General features: G+C 43.3%; 1 protein-coding gene and 1 long non-coding RNA gene across 10 annotated transcripts in view; one reads left to right on the top strand and one right to left on the bottom strand.

Moving 5' to 3' along the window:
* LOC143816690 (uncharacterized) overlaps positions 1 to 9794 on the top strand; it is a 142495-nt gene extending 132701 nt beyond the window's left edge. For all 3 annotated transcript variants that reach the window (XR_013223979.1, XR_013223978.1, XR_013223977.1), the window contains one exon: positions 9570 to 9794. This is a non-coding gene — a long non-coding RNA (uncharacterized LOC143816690). The remainder of the gene's footprint in view (positions 1 to 9569) is intronic.
* Positions 1 to 18871, bottom strand: part of LRCH1 (leucine rich repeats and calponin homology domain containing 1) — a 326296-nt gene that overhangs the window by 131742 nt on the left and 175683 nt on the right. For all 7 annotated transcript variants that reach the window (XM_077297384.1, XM_077297387.1, XM_077297385.1 and 4 more), the window contains exons 5-8: positions 15915 to 16051; positions 9905 to 10035; positions 5833 to 5917; positions 2415 to 2523 (exon numbers count right to left, since the gene is read on the bottom strand). In XM_077297384.1, the coding sequence (XP_077153499.1) occupies positions 2415 to 2523; positions 5833 to 5917; positions 9905 to 10035; positions 15915 to 16051 (462 nt within the window). The remainder of the gene's footprint in view (positions 1 to 2414; positions 2524 to 5832; positions 5918 to 9904; positions 10036 to 15914; positions 16052 to 18871) is intronic.

The raw sequence follows: 18871 nt of genomic DNA, 5'->3' as shown, positions 1-18871 counted from the left end.
TGGCAGTGTGGGCACCATATCCCTGTTAAAAAAAATAATTAAAATAAAAAATTGTTATATACTCACCCGCAGGGATCCAGCGAAGTCCTGGCAATCGGCGCGCGGCTGCCGCCATTTTCCGTTCCCAGGATGCATTGCGAAATTAACCAGAAGACTTAGCAGTCTCGCTAATTTCACAATGCATCTCTGGGAACGGAAGAGGGCAGCAAGCGCGAGAGCATGGCCTGACGACGGAAGGTGAGAATAGCCTTTTTTTGTTTTTTTATTATTTTTAACATTACATCTTTTTACTATTGATGCCGCATAGGGAGCATCAATAGTAAAAAGTTGGGGACACACAGGGTTAATAGCAGCGGTAACGGAGTGCATTACCCGCGCCATAACGCGGTCCGTTACCCCTGGTATTAACCCCGTGTTTGCGGTGACTGGAGGGGACTCGGGAGTATGGAGTGGGCGCCGGGCACTGACTGCGGGGAGTAGGGAGGGACTAATCGGACTGTGCCCGTCGCTGATTGGTCGCGGCAGCCATGACAGGCAGCTGGCGAGACCAATCAGCGGCGCGGGATTTCCGTGACGGAAGTTGCAGACAGAAAGACGGAAGTACCCCTTAGACAATTATATATATAGATATATATATATATATATATATATATATACAGTACAAACCAAAAGTTTGGACACACCTTCTCATTTAAAGATTTTTCTGTATTTTCATGACTATGAACCATAGTCATGAAAATACAGAAAAATCTTTAAATGAGAAGGTGTGTCCAAACTTTTGGTCTGTACTGTATATATACAAATCCCAGACATAGCAGCACCATCATCCGTCATGACAAACTGGCATGATTTGCACCAAGTCTTTAGTGTACTCATTTCAAGCCCGTCATTCTGTATTTATCCACTGTCACACCTCAATTATGCATTTGACACAACTTGCACCACTGCAACATTTTAGACCTGGAAGTATACTTATCAGCATTAGATAGGAGCCAGATACAAGGGTTCAAATATGGCAAAAGCTAAAATGTGGTTCCAAGCCAGGCAGGTTAGTAACGCTATTAACCAGCGCATTAGCCCCATATCTGAAGGTTATTAGCGTTTATCCTGGTGACAGGTTCACTTTAAGTATAGTAATCTGGTGATAGAATGATACTGCAAGTCAGAGAAGGTGCTTGAAGTTGGATATGACAGTAGTGGGAGTACTTGATGCGAGAATACTGAATCGAGGTAAGGTGGGAATGCCTTGATGTAAGTATACAGCTTATAAGGCAGGGTGACACAAGATATTGATGTTATGGGAAAACTTTGTGTCACGGGGACACCATGACAGAGAAGAACCAGAAGAACGCGGCATCTGGTCACACGAATGCCTGCACTTATTAGAAATGCTTCACCAGCCTAATAAACAGTGCAGGTTTTCCTTGCTCTGTCATAGCAAGGGATAATCAGTCAGTTGATCTCCTGAAGCTCTCCATCCTGAATTGCCTCAGCTGTTCAGTGTTGGCCACTCCCATCTGGTATATGTGTTTGCCACTGGCACTTAGGAATTGCCAGTGATAATTCTGACTTCCTGGTTAGATGTTGCAGGAGAAATTCATTGTTTAGAATAGGCGGTTAAAGAGATGGTTTGCATGCTTATCTTCATCCTTTCCTATTTGGCTTCTTCCTCCTAATTCCACCTTTGTGTTCCACTTTGTTGTTTTGTGAGTATATTTGTATGATTGTAGTTAATTTAATCTCTATCTGTCTTGCCTTGTCTGTCTGGTTAGTGTAATCCTATACACATCAGCCTCACACCTCCATGGATGGGGGCGGGAACAGATAATGTTTAAGACAGGAGCATAGCAAGGTACGGGACCCCAGCATCTCCACCTTATGAGGTAATCCGGGGGACAGGGATTGACTAGGGCGCATTCTAGTTCGAGGGATCAGGTAGGCGCCACCGTCCTTAGTCACTACGTGACACTTTGGTTGTCATTATACCGGTAACACGTGCTTTGAGTCTCTACTTTGACGTGGATGAAAGCAGGATGTCACTACTCCAAATGAGAGGTCTAGGTGTTGCTTGTGACTCTCTCTCAGAGATGAATATGGCTCTTCACGTAAGAAAGGTTGGGGACCACTGACTTAAGAATATGAGAGGCCTTCATACAGTAATATTGAACATTTTTGAATTTGCCAACATAAGAATCCATAGTGCAGCCTGTGAATCCCTGTGTCGTCCTCATGGTATGATCATATTCTATGGTATTTTCATGTTTAAATGTGTGAGGGAGACAGAGAGTTTCCCCGATTCTTACCTCCATTTGTGGTAGCTAACGCACACACGCAAAATATTGCAATAAGCAATACGATTCTCTAAGTGGACTTATCCGCTGTAGAATTAGCTGATGAACTGTTATATATCTTACCGTGTACCGAATGACTGAACTGCTGATCTAAATCCTCTTTGGCAAAATTATCTTCTTCCAAAATATCAGACATCGGCACACTCGGACTGGCAGAGTCTTCATCGCAAGGCTAAGATAAAAATAGTTTATTAAATGATCCCACCCAAAAAAAGGTAAGTATTAGCAGGTTAAACAATCTCATATCCCTGTGCCTTTAGACATGTCAGAACTCAGATCAAATATTTAGGCTACGTTCCTACAATGAGTTTTTGGTCCATTTTTGATGTTGCATATTTTTGCTGCATCAAAAACGTAGCATCTTATAGTTCCAGCAAAGTGGATGGGATTTACAGAAATCTCATTCCCTCTGTGCTTCTTTTTTATTCAGCGTAAACTGACCTGTGCTGCGTATTTAAAATCTGCAGCATGTCAGTTTCATATGTGGGTACGCTGAGTATTCTGTGCGGATTTTACCCATCTTCTTGCAACAGGTGACGAAAAGCTGCAGGTAAAAAACATACATGCGATTTTAATGCGTTTCCAAGACAGAAATATATCACAAACACATTTAATCCACATATAAGTATATCAATAAAATTTGGGCAAAGCCAAATACCAGGTGGTATAGAAAACGAAGCAGCTTTATTTAAAGTGTGACATACCAAGAAGAGACAAAAGTGCAGAGTCAAAAACTTGATAAAAATGCATGTTAAAAAAACGCACATAAAAACACAATATAAAACTGCAAGTAACCTAATTAACATAATAGGTGTAGAAATAGTGCACAAATTCTGCAGCATCAAAAACTCACCAAAAGCTAATTGTGGGAACGTAGCCTAAGGATATGTTCACAAATGTCGAATTACGTGCAGAATTTGGCACAAATTCTTAAAGAAAATTGTAAAATTTGCCTCTTATACATTTGAATGGGGTTTCCACAACAATGTCCATCTGATCAGAAAATCTGGCATGGAAAGAAATGGCATCTCTCTTATTTCTGTTGGAAATGCTGAGGTTAACCCCAATTGAATGACAAATTAGTTGAATTCCTGTGCGAATCTGCCGCAGTTCTTCTGTACCCTCACAGCACATCCCGGTGAGGCTACAGCCATTTATTATTGGGTAACTTATCATTATTGTGCGAAATCCATACTTTTAGGGTTGTGGAATGAGCAGCCAGCCCCCTCCTCACCACCACCTTTTTGTATGACACAGAGATCGTATCAGAAACATATGCATGTATCTTGTCAGTATACATCCCATGTCATATATTTTTAGATACACCAAACCAACTAATTTCTATAAAAAGAGGATTTCTGCCTGATAAAAAAATAATATATAGGAAATTATTGAAAATATTAATAATTGGTCATGATGCTTCCTAGAATATACTAACTGGCAAGAATGCACTGACTGCCCAGCAGAAATCATCAGAGCATCAGCATCTGGTATCCATGTAATCAGAGTAGACCACTTATGCAGTAGCGAAGGAGCAGAAGGCTTTGTATCAGACGCCAAGCGCTGGCAGTACATACTCTCTCATCCAGATGTTTCCTAGCAGAGGATCACACTTGGCCGTCTCATTTCGTCTTAGAAAAAAAGGTTATTCCGCAGGTGAATCCTACACAGTAGTTTCCTGCAGCTGGTCCTCTTTTTATAACTGTCCAGGATGGAACAATGACCACGGACAAAAAATGTTTGTTTTTTATTTAAAAAAACAAAAAATGATTAATGGAAAAGTTCAGCGTAGCAAGTTTAAAAAAAAAAGTTAAAATCTCCCTAAATGCTCTCTATATACAAGACCAGCAACCTCATGCCTTAATACTATCAAGATAACGGTGGAGAAGACCCCGGTGGACCTATCTAGGCTTGCACAAGATCGGTCTTTTTACAGATCGTTCATCCATCGAGTTGCAATGGTTCAAAATTGAGCCGAAGGGTGTTAAAACAAAAACTCCCTCCATACTAGAACCTGTTGCATATAGATTTCAGGTAATTCTCTGCAAATTATTCTAATGCATTTTCAAAACCGTTTGGTGGTTTTAAGTTTGCAGCTATCTGGGGACCAAGCTATGGCTATTAACATGTAGAGCAAAGGCTGCAGATACTCCATTCATGTCTGCAGATGGACAATCTGCAGTAAAATATAGTAGTAATAAAACATAAGAAATATGACCAATTAAGACAGAAAAGATTCTAAATTAAGCTCTGGTTAGATAGCCCCTCAAGTTTCAGATCATGAATAAAACGTAAGTCGAAACGCGTTGATCGTTCGCTTCCTGCTGGTGTATCTCACTGCTGGATGCCATATGTTGGTTTATTTTACTCACATGGAATAAAAGCTACTTTTTAGCAACTTTTGCCATTCGCTGAATCTCTTTTCTCCTTGAATACAATGTATTGGATGTGGTAAATCAGCATGGTTCAGTGAACACATGTGGATTTACCTGCGTTCAATAGACGGCAGCACTTTGCACGGAACGAACAAAGCGCTGCTAGTTCCGGATCATAGGCACCCGGCTGTTGTGAACTCTGTTTTCAGGCTCCCTCTTGTGGTCACTGGTGGTATGGTGTGACTTTTGCTTTGGGCTCCCCCTGGTGGCTTTGTTTGTTATCCTGCTGGTCTCTGGCTATCAGCTGGTTCGTTATCCTCTGGGAGGTTCCTATATAGCTCTGTTTTACTTCCACTTGTTGCCGGCTGTCGATGTAATCAGTGCTACTCAGATTCCTTCTGACTACCTTGCTCCCAGTCCATCCAGGACAAGCTAAGTTTTGTTTGCTCATTTTTTGATCAGCAGTGTTTATCATGTTTTCTTGTCCAGCTTGCTAAAATGTGATTCCCTCGCTTGTTGGATGCTCTAGTGGACTGAGTTTCTCCCCACACACCATTAGTTGGTGCGTGGGTTCTTGAAATCTCAGGATGGATATTTTGTAAGGGTTTTTTATTGTTCGCATAGACCCCTGCTCTATTTTCTGCTTTCTAGTACTAGTGGGCCTCTTTTGCTGAATCTGATTTCATCCCTACGTATGTGCCTTCTTCTTACTTCACCGTTAATATTTGTTGGGAGCTTCTATATCTTTGGGGATTATTTCTCTGGAGGCAAGCGAGGTCTTTCTTTCTCTTTAGGGGTAGCTAGTTCCTCAGGCTGGCTCGAGACGTCTAGGAATTTTTTAGGCACGTTCACCGGCTACCTCTAGTTGTGTTGGATAGGTTCAGATTTGCGATCAGTCCAGTTACCATCTCCCTAGAGCTTGTCCTTAGTTTATTCACTTGCTGGTCTATTCGTGATCCTCAGCCACTAAGGATCATAATACCCGGCCTACAGAAGACAACTCTAGCCAACCAGGGTATAACACATAATTCTATCTAACATAATAAAAGGTATATAAAAATAAACACAATACTGAGATTGCGGTTACGACAGTGAAGGTCACTTACCTCTATGGCTGATAAGCGCTTTTCCCCACTGTCACTGCCAACACCAGAATCAGAGTCCTTCTTTAATGGAAAAATGTCTTCAATGCTAGATATGCACCAAAAATATGAATTAAAACACTGTGTAGAATAAAACAACCCTTAAGATCCCCACCTAGGTCATATGTTGGAAGTAAGGATTATGTAGACTTTAGGGTTTTTTGCCTGAAATTAATGGACAAAGATTGGTTGTCGTTTATTTACTTCAGCCATACCCTGCATCCAATCTGCATGTCCATAATTCCCATGTTAGAAAATTGTTACTAGCAAGCACATATGCTTACATGCATCGTCTGCTCAAGTGAATGAATAAAGGTATATCCACACTGGCTGATAATCATGTAATAGAGCTTCTAGGAACCCTCATTCACAATAATTGTGCAGAGTAATCAGACTGCCGATTGCCAACAAAACTCTGATTAGTCGGGTGAAATCACCTCGATGTCACCGCTAGTCATTGATGCTGCGCTCGCAGCAGCTCATTCACCAGTGGTTCTCAGCCTGGACAGCCGCATCTTGATGCTGTCCAGGTTGAAAACTAGTAATCCACAGACATGGATTACGGCAGAGGTGTCAAACTGCTTTCCTCGAGGGCCGCCAACAGGTCATGTTTTCAGGATTTCCTTGTATTGCACAGGTGATAATTTAATCACCTGTACAGAATGATTCCAGCACCTTGTGAAATGCTAAGGAAATCCTGAAAACATGACCTGTTGGCGGCCCTCGAGAAATGCAGTTTGACACCTCTGGATTACGGTATGGGACAGAATGACGGACAGGTGAGGAATATTGTTGTTTTTTATTTTTGTTTTATTACAGGAGACGAGGGCTTCAACTGAATGGGTGTTAGGTGAGCATAACTGTGTTTATTTTTTAATAAAAAAAAAAAGAAAAGTGTGTTTTGTTTTTATTTCAAAATAAAATTCTTTATTCTTGCTGTCTTTATTTACAATATAACTATAGGAATAGTAATGGATAGGTGTCTTATAGACACCTCTCCAGTACTAAGCCGTGGGCTTGATGTCACCAGACAATACAAAGGTGACATCAACCCCACAGATATGAACCCCACTTGCCACCGCTACAGGGTAAGTGGGAAAAACTGGGCAAAGAGCAAGAATTGGCGCATCTAATAGATGTGCCTTTTCTGGGTGGCTGAGGGATGCTATTTTTATGCTGGAGGGGGTCAACATCCATGGCCCCTTACCAGCCTGAGAATACTAGCCCCCAGTGGTCTGCTTTAGCAAGGCTGGTTATCAAAAATGGGGGGGCCACAAATATTTTTTTTAAAATGCATGGGAACCCCTCTATTCTTGATAACCAGTCTTGATAAGGCTGACAGCTGAGGGTTGCAGTCCCCAGCTGTCAGTTTTGCCTGGCTGGTTTTCAAAAATACAGGGGAACCCACACCGTTTTTTTTAAATTATTACTTATTTAGAGCGTAGGCACCGGCTGATGAATACTCCCATTAGCAGTGCCTGCTCTTGCTGTTGTTAACGACAGCAGGTGTAGGCTGATAGGAGCAGTAGTCCCATCTGCCAATACCAGTGATCGGAGGTAAACTTTTTACCTCCAATCACAGGTATGGGCTCACTCTGTCATTTCACATTTTGGGAACTCCGGCTGTCTGACCAGCGGTCATGATTTTACTGTCGATCAGAAGCATTGATTGCCGCGCTGTCATGCACATGACAGCGCGAGAAACACCTGGTGTTTGGGAAGGGGGGGGGAGACAAAGCCAAACAGTAACATGGACTTCCTCGTGAAGTCCATGATCGGTGTCCGCGCCTGAACAGTAGGTGTTCGGTACGGACGCCAAACTTTACCTTTGGGGTTATCCCATCTCTACTCATCAACCACCACGCAATGAAAATAAACTGCTGTCTTTATATAACACTACATGGTGAGTGCTAATCTACTTCTTGACATGTTACATTGAACCTTCTCAAATATTGTGCACCACACATGTGAATACTATCTCTACAATGCGTTTACCCTGTCATTGGGATTAGTGTAGACCTTACCTTTTACTATATGAAATTAATTTTAAGTTTTCTTAAAAAGAATTGTTCTCAGCAGCAAATTGTCTATTGTAAACAGGATCTGTGCTGCTGAGAACAATGATAGTCTGCATGCATATAACCACTTATTATTGGCTACTGTGCGCAAAGGAAATGCAGTCTAAACAGGCTATTAAAATACTGCCAATAGTCAGACATTCAGGGAATCGACAGTTGTTTAAAGGGGTTGTCTGGAACTTTAAAGCTGATAGCCCATCCTCAGATAGGTCATAAATATCTGATCAGTAGGGGTGTGACACTTAGCACATCAGCACATCTACTGATCAACTTTTTGCGATGCCGATAATGGCCAGATGTGCTCAGATAAGGAGCTGCACAGCTCTGTCACTATATACTGTATTCTAATCAATAGGAGAGATCTGCAGTACCCGGGGAGGCCACTAAACAATGAACGGAGCTGTGCAGCTCTGCAACTGAGCACATCCACCGCCGCCAGTACTGGTAACAGCTGATCGTCAGCAGTGCCATGTGTCGTACCATCACTGATCCTAAGGATAGGTCAACAATATAAAAGTCCAGGATAACCCCTTTAATCCTGTAAGTCAGCAAGTGGAAATGCATGTAACAGGAGAAAAGAGATGTAGTTAGAGGGAACTTGTCAGGTGAATTATGCTACCCAAACCACTGGCAGCATGCATCTGGGACAAACTCCAGCCTTGCAGGCATCTATGTTTCATGTTGAAATCCTGTAATATTTCAGAGTACACAAAGGTCCCAATTTGCCAAACAGTTTTTGCCAGATTTCAAAGTTGCAGCAACTTTTTGCAATTTCACATCAAGCCCATCAACTTTTTAAAAAGTAAACGTAGCTATGTAGGAAGGGGGCTTTGGGAGACATATGTGTCATAATTTATGCCACAAATTAGGACAGAAGTGTACTCTAGTCCATGACTTGAGTACACTTCTAACACTGGTGCACGGCGGCTGAAAGATGCTCCGATGCAATGTTCATGGAGACTGGCGTGCAGAATGACGGTCATTGAGAATCGGGGAGCTTGTTTGAAAAAAGAAGCTGGGAATGAGAACAGTAATCAAAAATTTTCTTCGCCTGGCTCAGATACTTTGAAAGGTCTTTGGTACATAGAGAGACCCTGATGACCGTTCCCCGACTTCCTCTTAGGCCGGGGTCACACTTGCGAGTGTGATGCGAGAAACTCGCAGAAGTCTCTCGCATCAATACCCGGCACTGCCGCCGGCACTCGGGACCGGAGCGTGCGGTTGCATGTATTTCTATGCAGCTAAACTTGAGAGTCCATCAGTGAGCTCCTTCTGACAGACTCTCTGATTTGTCATTTTCTGACCTGCTCTAAGCTGATTTATGAACCCACCAGACTACATCATAGAGGAATATGCCTTGGAACAAAGAACTCATAAAAGCCAAATCAAACCCCATTGCAAAAATTACTTATAGGACCTAAATACATTCATCTAAAAAAAATGTCCGCATGGGTGGACAACCTCTTTAATGTCTAACGGATATCTATATAAAGGCATTTTCTTTAGAAACGATGGCCTTGGCTGTAATTATGGCTGTTTGGCACCATGGAGGTGCATAGGTCACTACTGTATCTTTCTATGCCTCCAATTTCATAATGAGCTATACAATTTTTATCATTTCAGATTTAGTGTGAACCGAACATCTCAGCAATAAAACACCTGAAAGACCAAGGACCCCGACTGCTACCAAGAGCAATGAACGGGAAGACTATAAAGATTTATTTTTTCATGAAAGATGGCTGCAGCCCAAAGTCACCTCTCTTTCCAGGATAGGGACAGACTTTTCTGTAATAATGGCATTCCCTTAGGTTGGACTCCAGGTTATTAAAGTAAAGAAATAAATAATTGTTGTCACAAACTAATTTGACTTGTGTGAATGAATCGTTGGTTGTAAAGATGTATCATACTGAAAATACTGTATATGGCTATCACGTGTGGAATGTGCCGTGCTGCATTACCTTTCCTCAGCATGTTGCTGCAGAATAGGCCTCTCAATGGCATGAAGATAAAAGGCGTCTCCTGTCTTCTCCATTTGACACGCTTGTATGCTTAAATATTTGAATATATGTATTTTGCCTTTAATACAAATCTAGAAAAGATAATAAAAAGTGATTAATAAGACTCTGAAGTAGCACAGGTAAGTCAGGATATGAAGGATAACAGTTCCCTTCCACCTATGTGTTTGGTTAGAATCATAAGACATTTGATCAATGTGAAAAGTACAAGTTATAGGTATATGTGTATATAATGTGGTCTCTCTGCTCCTATGAGCGCCGGGTGCCATGGAACCTCAGCCCCTCCTATGATATCATTCATTTGTGCCATTGTCGCCATCCGTGAGAGATAGTTGTCTACCATGATTGTGGACGTCCAACACTCCACTTTCCTATACCAGGCGTCTTGACATACTATGATCTCCAATATAACCACTGTGAGCCTCCTAACTCTAACATCGCTGGGCTCTGCTACAATGCCACTCTGTGCCTTCTGACATACCCAGCACTGGACTCTGCTACTTTGTCACAAAGTGCCTCCTGACATATCCAGCTCCGCTACATTGCCACTGTATACCTCCTCACATAACAAGCTTTGCTACATGGCTGGGCTTTGCTATATTGTCACTGTGTGCCTTCAGACATACCCAACACACTAGGTTGCTGAGCGCTTCCTGACATACCCAGCTCTGCTTGTCACTGGGCTCTGTGCTGCACCTACTGACTCTGCTACATCACTACAGTGAGCCTTCTGACATACTTAACTCTGCTACATCACATGACTCTGCTACATTGTTTCACTGAGCCTCCAGGTCCACTCTGCTCATTCATCACTGCGCTTATTCTCTTGCTGTCACCACGTATCTACAGGCTCCGTATCTCCAACCAGTCCACCCTTCTGGGCCATGTAACCCCTAAGTGCACTATTCCAGCTGCTCTTCTATAACAAGAACTTCCTGAGCCATCTCACAAGGAGCCTTTTCATTGAAAATGACAGATAGCACATCTCCGATTATTACAGGCATGTGCAGCCTTTAACCAGTGGGAAGACAGCTGTCAATCAGCATACTGTCGACAGTCGCGCCCATTCAGCAGAGCAGAGTGGAAGAGAAGCGATGCAAATGTGACGTCAGCTGAATCGCCACCAGGAGGCTCTGCAGCAGCTGGGCACAACAGGCAGGCAGGTACGCAGGTACCAACTACCTGCCTGTTAATTCTAAGACCTGTAGTAAAAAGTGTCTTCAATAATCTCATTCACTTTGCTGGTACAAGGAAATGCTTCAGTTTTTGAGACAAAACTGTGTGGAAAAAACGCTACAAAAGCGCAGCAAATGCTTAACATGTGAACATGTCCTAAGGAGGTTTCTGTATATTTAGGAAAAGTTAGGCACTATTCACTCATCCATTTTTCACACACATGTTCTGATTCTTCAGGCATGTGTACTGGTCTGCAAAAAAAGAAGCAGACGTCCATATTGTATCCCATTTGCGAAACACACTCGCTCATTCAAGTGAATGGCTCCATCAAAAGAAATAGAGAGCACTCAGATGTCATCAGTGTGCCATCTAAGCGTTGTCCGATTCTCATTACTTAACCAGTTGGTGAAACTTGGATATTTTTAAGCATATGAGAAAAAAGTGATATTAAAAATGAACACAAAAATGAATGAAAACCAGGTCCAGAATTTAAAAAAAAGTGTGAATGAAGCATTTAGTGTGAAGCTAATCCACTCTGCAATTATGCAAGAATGACCTTTTATTGTGGTCATTTGGTCATGTGTCTTATGTAAATTACTTGCTTCCAGTCGAGTGAGCAGGGCAGAATCCCAGATGTTATGATCTGGTGGCCTAGGAGCAGCATGGACGAGCTCTGGAGTAGGTGGCCTCTATACTGACCGCAGACCCTGAACTTAACACCGCAACTATAAGTAGCCGTGGGATGTTCCTGTCACTCCCTCGACACCTCGTCACAGCCGGAGGACTAATTACCCCTAAAGAAAGAAACAGGAAAACTATCTTGCCTCAGAGAAAATCCCCAAAGGAAAGACAGCCCCCCACAAATATTGACTGTGAGAGCAGAGGGAAATTACAAACGCAGTCTGAAAACAGAATTTAGCAAAGGAGGCCACGCTACCTAGAAAGAAAAAGACAGGACAGAGTACTGTGCGGTCAGTATTAAAATACTACAAAAATCCACCACAGAGAATACAAAAATCTCCACACCTAACTAAAGGCATGGAGGGTAACTCTGCGACTCCAGAGCTTCCAGCTTGGCTGAATAAATCCTTACACAGACAAAGCTGGACAAGAAAAAACATAGCAATTCACTGAACTATAAAGTCCACCGCATGTGGACTGCAAAAACAAAGCCAGGACTTATCTTTGATGATTTGGACAATCCAGCAGGAGAAACCAAGCAGAGATGTGAATCCTCCAGAAAAACAATGGACAACTGGCACTCACCAAAGGGTGAAGCCAGACTAAATAGCCCCGTCCAAAGTGGAAGCACCTGATGACTGCTGTGAAGGACAAACAGCAGAACTACCACTTATAACCACCGGAGGGAGCCCAAGAGCAGAACCCACAACAGAATTCACAACACCCAGAACAGTCAAGCCTCTGAGCGTCTAATCACACCCACCAGGGTTGGGCTGATGAGTAAGCCCGCTGAATGGTGGCTCACCAGTTATGTCTGGTGACGCTCAATAGAGGGAGTGGAGTTGGCGTGTGCATGTTTACCTGTGGTCAGAAAGCTTTCAATCACCGCTGCTTCTGGTGCACGCACAGGGTGCCGATAAGGCTGCGAGAGTAGACCGCTTAACTGCGTGTGCCTGGTAATATTCGAGCAGCGAGACATCAGCAGGGCTCAGTCCATCGATCAGACCCCGGTGGGCACAATTAGAGGCTCAAACGCTTGATTGTTCCAGGATTCAGCACTGCCCCCAAGTAATTTAAGGACCACATTAACAAATAATTACTTAAGAAAGGCATAGTAGGTTTAGCGCGACACATTAAGGGGATACATGGCCTAGTACAAGACTGGTAATGATTTCTGAGACATAACGACATTACAGGTATTCTTTAAATGGGTTTTCCCTATCTCTATCCACAGAAAATAAAGCAATAACAAGAATAATAATTTGCAACAAAAAAAGAAAAAAAATTGTATTTGTATACCTGTACATTATTTTAATACTAAAGGAGTGCAGGCCCCATTCTTTCTTTTTGTAGTACATATTGGAGGGTGGCCCCCTCCGGGGCTCAGCACACTTATCCACCCATCTTTCTCATACAATGTTTTAATTACGAGCTAAACCTGGCTTCCATTACCCCCCCTTTTTCAGAAGAGGCCTGGTTTGGCACATGGAGAGGTAGGACATAGAGTGGTTAGGGATCATCCATATTGAAAGGTACACCTTGACGTGGTTTGGTACACCTTTGACATGGTTTGGTGGCTTTCATGCTCTTTTGATCAAAAAACACTGGCTAAGTGCCTTACGTTTTTAACATATACAGCAATATTGGAGTTTGTGTATTCATCAGTCGCAGTGTGCTGACGTATCATGCATATCTATGTTACTATATTGCAACATCACAAAAACAAAACTCAACCCAGAGGTCTGTTACTCCTCATTTGTGATTCCTTGGTTTACAAGCAAAAAAGCTTCTGTATTTGACACAATCCGTTTCTTCATATCTCTCCCACATAAGACTTTCCTCCTGTTCTTTCCGTTCACCAGAGGGGATTGGATTTTGGTTCTTTGCTTTGATCTGCAGGTTTTATTTTCATAAGCTCATTTGTTCTAAAACAAGAATACATTTCTATTGTGGAAGCAACAGCTTCTAAGTTCTTTGGCCAATGCACCTGCACAGAACATCACTACATTAAAATGACTAAGAATGTAAAAAAAAAACACAGCAGAATACTGAAAGCGAAAACCTCCTACTCAAAAATTTGCACTTCAATCAATAAATAATATATGTATATTTAATTCTGCTTTGGTACGTTGTAGTGATTGAAAAGTACAACAATTAAATTGCATAGACTTTTTTTAGCATCATCATTTAAGGGGTTGCCCAGAAGGCTATGGGTGGGATTTGAAACCAGGACCCCGGCGCTGCAAGGCTGCAGTGCCAACCACTGAGCTACAGTGCTGCCCTTGTATGCAAAATAAGTAAAAGCTAAAGGGGAACTGTGGTTGGAAGAAGTTACTATCCATCCAAAGATACGTGATAACTTTTAGCTCGGTGTTGGTCCAATCACTAGGACCCCCACCAATCACCAGAAAAAGGCACTTTTTCATCCATTTTTTATGGGACTCCAGGATCGCTGTATTCGGATTTCCCTGGCACCCCATATGGAATGAATGAGTGGCAGCTGAGCATGAGCACTGCCACTCTATTCTAAATGGAATGAAAGTGCATCATTCTGAAAATTGATGGTGGTCCTAGAGATTGGGCCCCAACCGATCTAGAGTTATCACCTAACCAAACAATTACCGTATTTTTCCGACTATAAGACGCACTTGTTCCCCCTAAAAAAAGGGGGGGAAATGGGGGGTGCGTCTTATAGTTGGAATATAGGCTTACCGGCAGTGGTGTGGCGGCGGCAGAGTTGCGGCGGCAGAGGTGCGGGGATGAGGAGGCGCAGTGAGCTGTATGGCGTGAGCGGGGTCCCTTCCACAGGTGAGGTGACGCAGCAGCCCGGTAAGCAGCAGAGCCGGGTGAATCATGGCGTTACCGGTGGTGGCGGCCATCTTCCTGAGGCTGCGTGTGCGCAGATGGAGTGCCCTGCGCACGCGCGGCTTCAGGAAGATGGCCGCCGCCACCGAGAAACCGGTAATTAACCCGGCTCTGCTGCTCACATTGGATACCGGGCCCCTGCATCACCTCACCTGTGGAAGGGACCCTGCTCACGCCATACCGCTCATCATCCCTGCACCTCTGCCGCCGCCGCACCTCTGCTGCAACCCCCCCATGGACACCAGGCCGTGGCGTCGCCCACCTAAGCAGGAAGGGACCCTGCTCAGGTGCACGCCATACCACATCACCCCACCTCTGCCGACACCATGCCTCCTGTGACCCTGCTCTGCCACCGCCAGCCCTCAGGTAAGATACTATAAATTCGGCCAATAAGATGGACCCCCATCTTATAAAAAACATTTTTTTCTGCTATTTTCACCCCAAATTTGGGGTGCGCCTTATGGTCCGGTGCATCTTATAGTCCGAAAAATACGGTAAGTGATAACTTCCATCTACTGAAATCTACTGGGTAACGTTTGTGGAGAGTGAAAAGCCAGGCCTGGAATGTCAGAGTGAGTAAACTTATACGCCATGCATGCGCCACTGGGGAAATTAAACATGCAAATTGCCTGTCAGAGAGGAAGAGGACTAGAACTCTAGTGCCACCTATTGGAAATAGCAATCCTAAAAGTCAATATAGACCCTTTAACGAGCCTTGCCATATTTGTAATGACCGAATATACTCGTTACTCGAGATTTCCCATGCATGCTCGGGTGGTCTGAGTATTTTAGCGTGCTCGGAGATTTAGTTTTTGTTGACACAGCTGCATGATCTGTGACTGCTAGACAGCCTGAATACATGTGAGGATTCCCTAACAGACAGGCAACCCCCACATGTATTCAAGCTATCTAGCAGTCGCAAATCATGCAGCTGCGTCGACAAAATCTAATTCTCCGTGCACGCTAAAATACTCGGAGACCACCCGAGCATGCTCGGGAAATCTCGAGTAACGAGTATACTCGCTCATCACTAATCCTAAGTCTACTGGCAAAACAGTGCAAGAAAATGTATACATTTGCTATTTCTCCATGATAAAGATTTATGTGTTACTGCATGGTAGACACAGCTTGTATTTGTTGGCTGTTCACAGGGCAATTAGGATGGTTCAATTAACAAAAATATGTAAATAAAAGCATAGTATAAAAATCTGGTAATAATATAAACACTCACCTGTGCAGGTGGAGATTGCAATGGGTTATTCTCAAGTACTAATACTTGTAATTGCACCATTTTTCTAAAACAAAGTGGTAGTATCAGGATTTTATTGCAGGAAAAATCTAGTTTTACCAAGGGAAGATCTACTATTTCTGAAAATAAGAACATATACTTAATTAGCACCACAAGATGTAAAGAAACTTATAAGTTCACAATCCAATAAACAACACTGCTTGAAATACAGCCATATAAGCTAAAGTCAGTTTCTTGGCTTCTGTGCTGGTAACCTACAATTTTTAATAATTAGGCCTACTTTATTAAGATTAATTTTCTCAGGCTGCACAGCAAAGTGGTTGTGCAAGTCTATGAGCTGACTGTGGAGATGGAGGGGAGTCTGGGGGTCCACAACTGCTGTAAAGTTAAGCTTATTATTTTCCTTTCATTATTATTATTATAGCACCATTTATTCCATGGCGCTTTACATGTGAAAAGGGGTATGCATAATAAAAAACAAGTACAATAATCTTAAACAACACAAATCACTGACTGGTACAAGCGGAGAGAGGACCCTGCCTGTGAGGGCTCACAGTCTACAAGGGATGGGTGAGATGAGAGCAGGTCGTGCAGCAATATGGTGTAACAAGGCTTACTGCACGTTGTAGGCTTCTTGAAAGAGACAGGTCTTCAGATTCCTTTTGAAGGTTTCAACGGTAGGAGAGAGTTTGATATGTTGGGGTAGTGAGTTCCAGAGTAGGGTGGATGCACGGGAGAAATCTTGTATGCGAGTGTGGGAAGAGGAGATAAGAAGGGAGTAGAGAAGGAGATCTTGGGAGGATCGAAGGTTGCGTGCAGGTAAGTACCGGGAGACTAGGCCACAGATGTATGGAGGAGACAGGTTGTGGATGGTTTTGTAAGCCATGGTTAAGGTTTTGAACTGGAATTTCTGGGCAATCGAGAGCCAGCAAAGGGATTGACAGAGAGGAGAGGCCATGGAATAGCGGGGGGACAGGTGGATTAGAGTTGAGGATAGATTGGAAGGGTGCAAGAGTGTTAGAGGGAAGGCCACAGAGCAGGAGGTTGCAGTAATTGAGGCAGGAGATGATGAGGGCATGCACTATTGTTTTTGCAGATTCTTGATTAAGGAATATGCGGATCTAGGAAATATTTTTAAGTTGGAGTTGGCAGGAAGTGAAAAGGGCTTTAATGTGTGGTTTGAAAGAGAGCTCAGATTCCAGGGTTACACCGAGGTAGTCAGCTTGTGAGACTGGGGAGAGTGAGCAGCCATTTACTTTAATGGATTGGTCTGTTGGGGAGGGGGGGGGTGATGATGATGAATTCTGTTTTGTCCATATTAAGTTTTAAAAATTTATCAGAGAAGAAGGATATAATAGTGGACAGATATTGTGGGATTCTAGTTAGTAAGGAGGTGATATCAGGTACAGAGAGCTAGATCTGTGTGTCATCAGCATAGAAATGATACTTAAAGCCTTGGGACTCAATGAGCTATCCCAGGCCGAAGGTGTAGATGGAGAAGAGCAGGGATTCTATAACTGAACCTTGGGGGACACTGACAGATAGGGGGTGAGATGAGGAGGTGGTGTGTGAGTGGGAGACCCTGAATATCCGATCTGTTAGGTATGAAGAGATCCAAAATAGGGCCAAGTCTGTGATGCTAAGAGATGAGAGAATCTGTAGTAAGAGGGAATGGTTGACTGTGTCAAAAGCAGATGACATGTCCAGGAGGAGAACAGAGTAGTGTTGCTTGGATGTGGTGGTTAGTATGTCATTGGAGACTTTAATAAGGGCAGTTTCAATGGAATGACGTGGTCGGAAGCCAGATTATTAGCGGTCAAAGAGGGAGTAGCAGGAGAGGTGGGAGGACAGTTACAGAAGGACGTGTTGCTCCATTAGTTCCATAGAGGCATAGGAGAGAAGTGATATGGGGTGGTAGCTAGATACAGAGGATGGGTCAAGGGAAGGCTTTTTGAGGATGTGTGTGATCGAGGCATGTTTAAAGTATCAGAGGAAACCACCAGTTGTTAGTGATAGGTTGAAAAGACAGGTTAGCGTTGGGATGAAGACTGTGGTGAGATTTGGGAAGAGGTGGGACGTGATCGGGTCGAGTGTACAGATGGTGAGAGGTGATCTTGAGAGTAGAGGAAAGATGATCTTCTGTAATGGTGGCTGGTTTTGAAGGTGGAGGGTTGAGCAGTTATGAGGAGGGGCCTGTAGGCCAAAGATTTCTCTGATGTTATGGATCTTTTGCTTGAAGAATGAGGCAAAGTCTTCTGCTGAGACGAGAGGAGAGGTAGGAGGTGCTGGGGGATGCAGAAGAGAATTGAAAAATGTTAAATTGCTGTTTAGGGTTGTGAGACAGGGAGGATATGAGAGATGAGAAATAGGATTGTTTTGCTGCAGTGGGTGTGGACTTGAAAGTGCTGAGGGACTGTTTGAATGTGATGAAGTGCTCGTTGGATTGGGGTCTTTTTTAACTGTGCCAGGGTTGCATATTGATTGCTTTGGAATGTGTGATGGGGCAACTGATTTGAGAGCTGCAGCTGTTGTGGTGTTATATAAAGTGGCGGCAGCATCTACATCGTGTAAGGCACCTATATCTTCAAGGGGTAGAAGGGACTCAGTAAGTGAGTGTAAATCAAGGTGTTTGAGACTTACTTTCTGCAAGTTTGTAGAGTGGGAATTGTGCATCAGGAGAGGAGAGGCAAGAAAATGTGAGAAGGTTTTGGTCAGAAAAAGGAAGAGGTGAGTTAGAAAGGTTAGATATGGAAGAGAGGCAGGTGACGATAAGGTCCAGTGTGTGGCCGTCTTTGTGAGTGGTTGTGGAATACCATTTAGCGAGGCTAAAGGAGGAAGTGAAAGCTAGAAGCTTACAGACAGCGGAGTGGGAAATGTCAATGGGGATGTTGAAGTCACGCATGATGACAGTGGGGATGTCAGCAGAAAGAAAATGAAGT

Source organism: Ranitomeya variabilis, chromosome 3 (genome assembly GCF_051348905.1).
Source record: "Ranitomeya variabilis isolate aRanVar5 chromosome 3, aRanVar5.hap1, whole genome shotgun sequence".
In the NCBI taxonomy this organism is placed as follows: Eukaryota; Metazoa; Chordata; class Amphibia; order Anura; family Dendrobatidae; genus Ranitomeya; species Ranitomeya variabilis.
The sequence above is the reverse complement of the archived record's forward strand: the minus strand, read 5'-3'. Positions and strand labels throughout refer to the sequence as shown.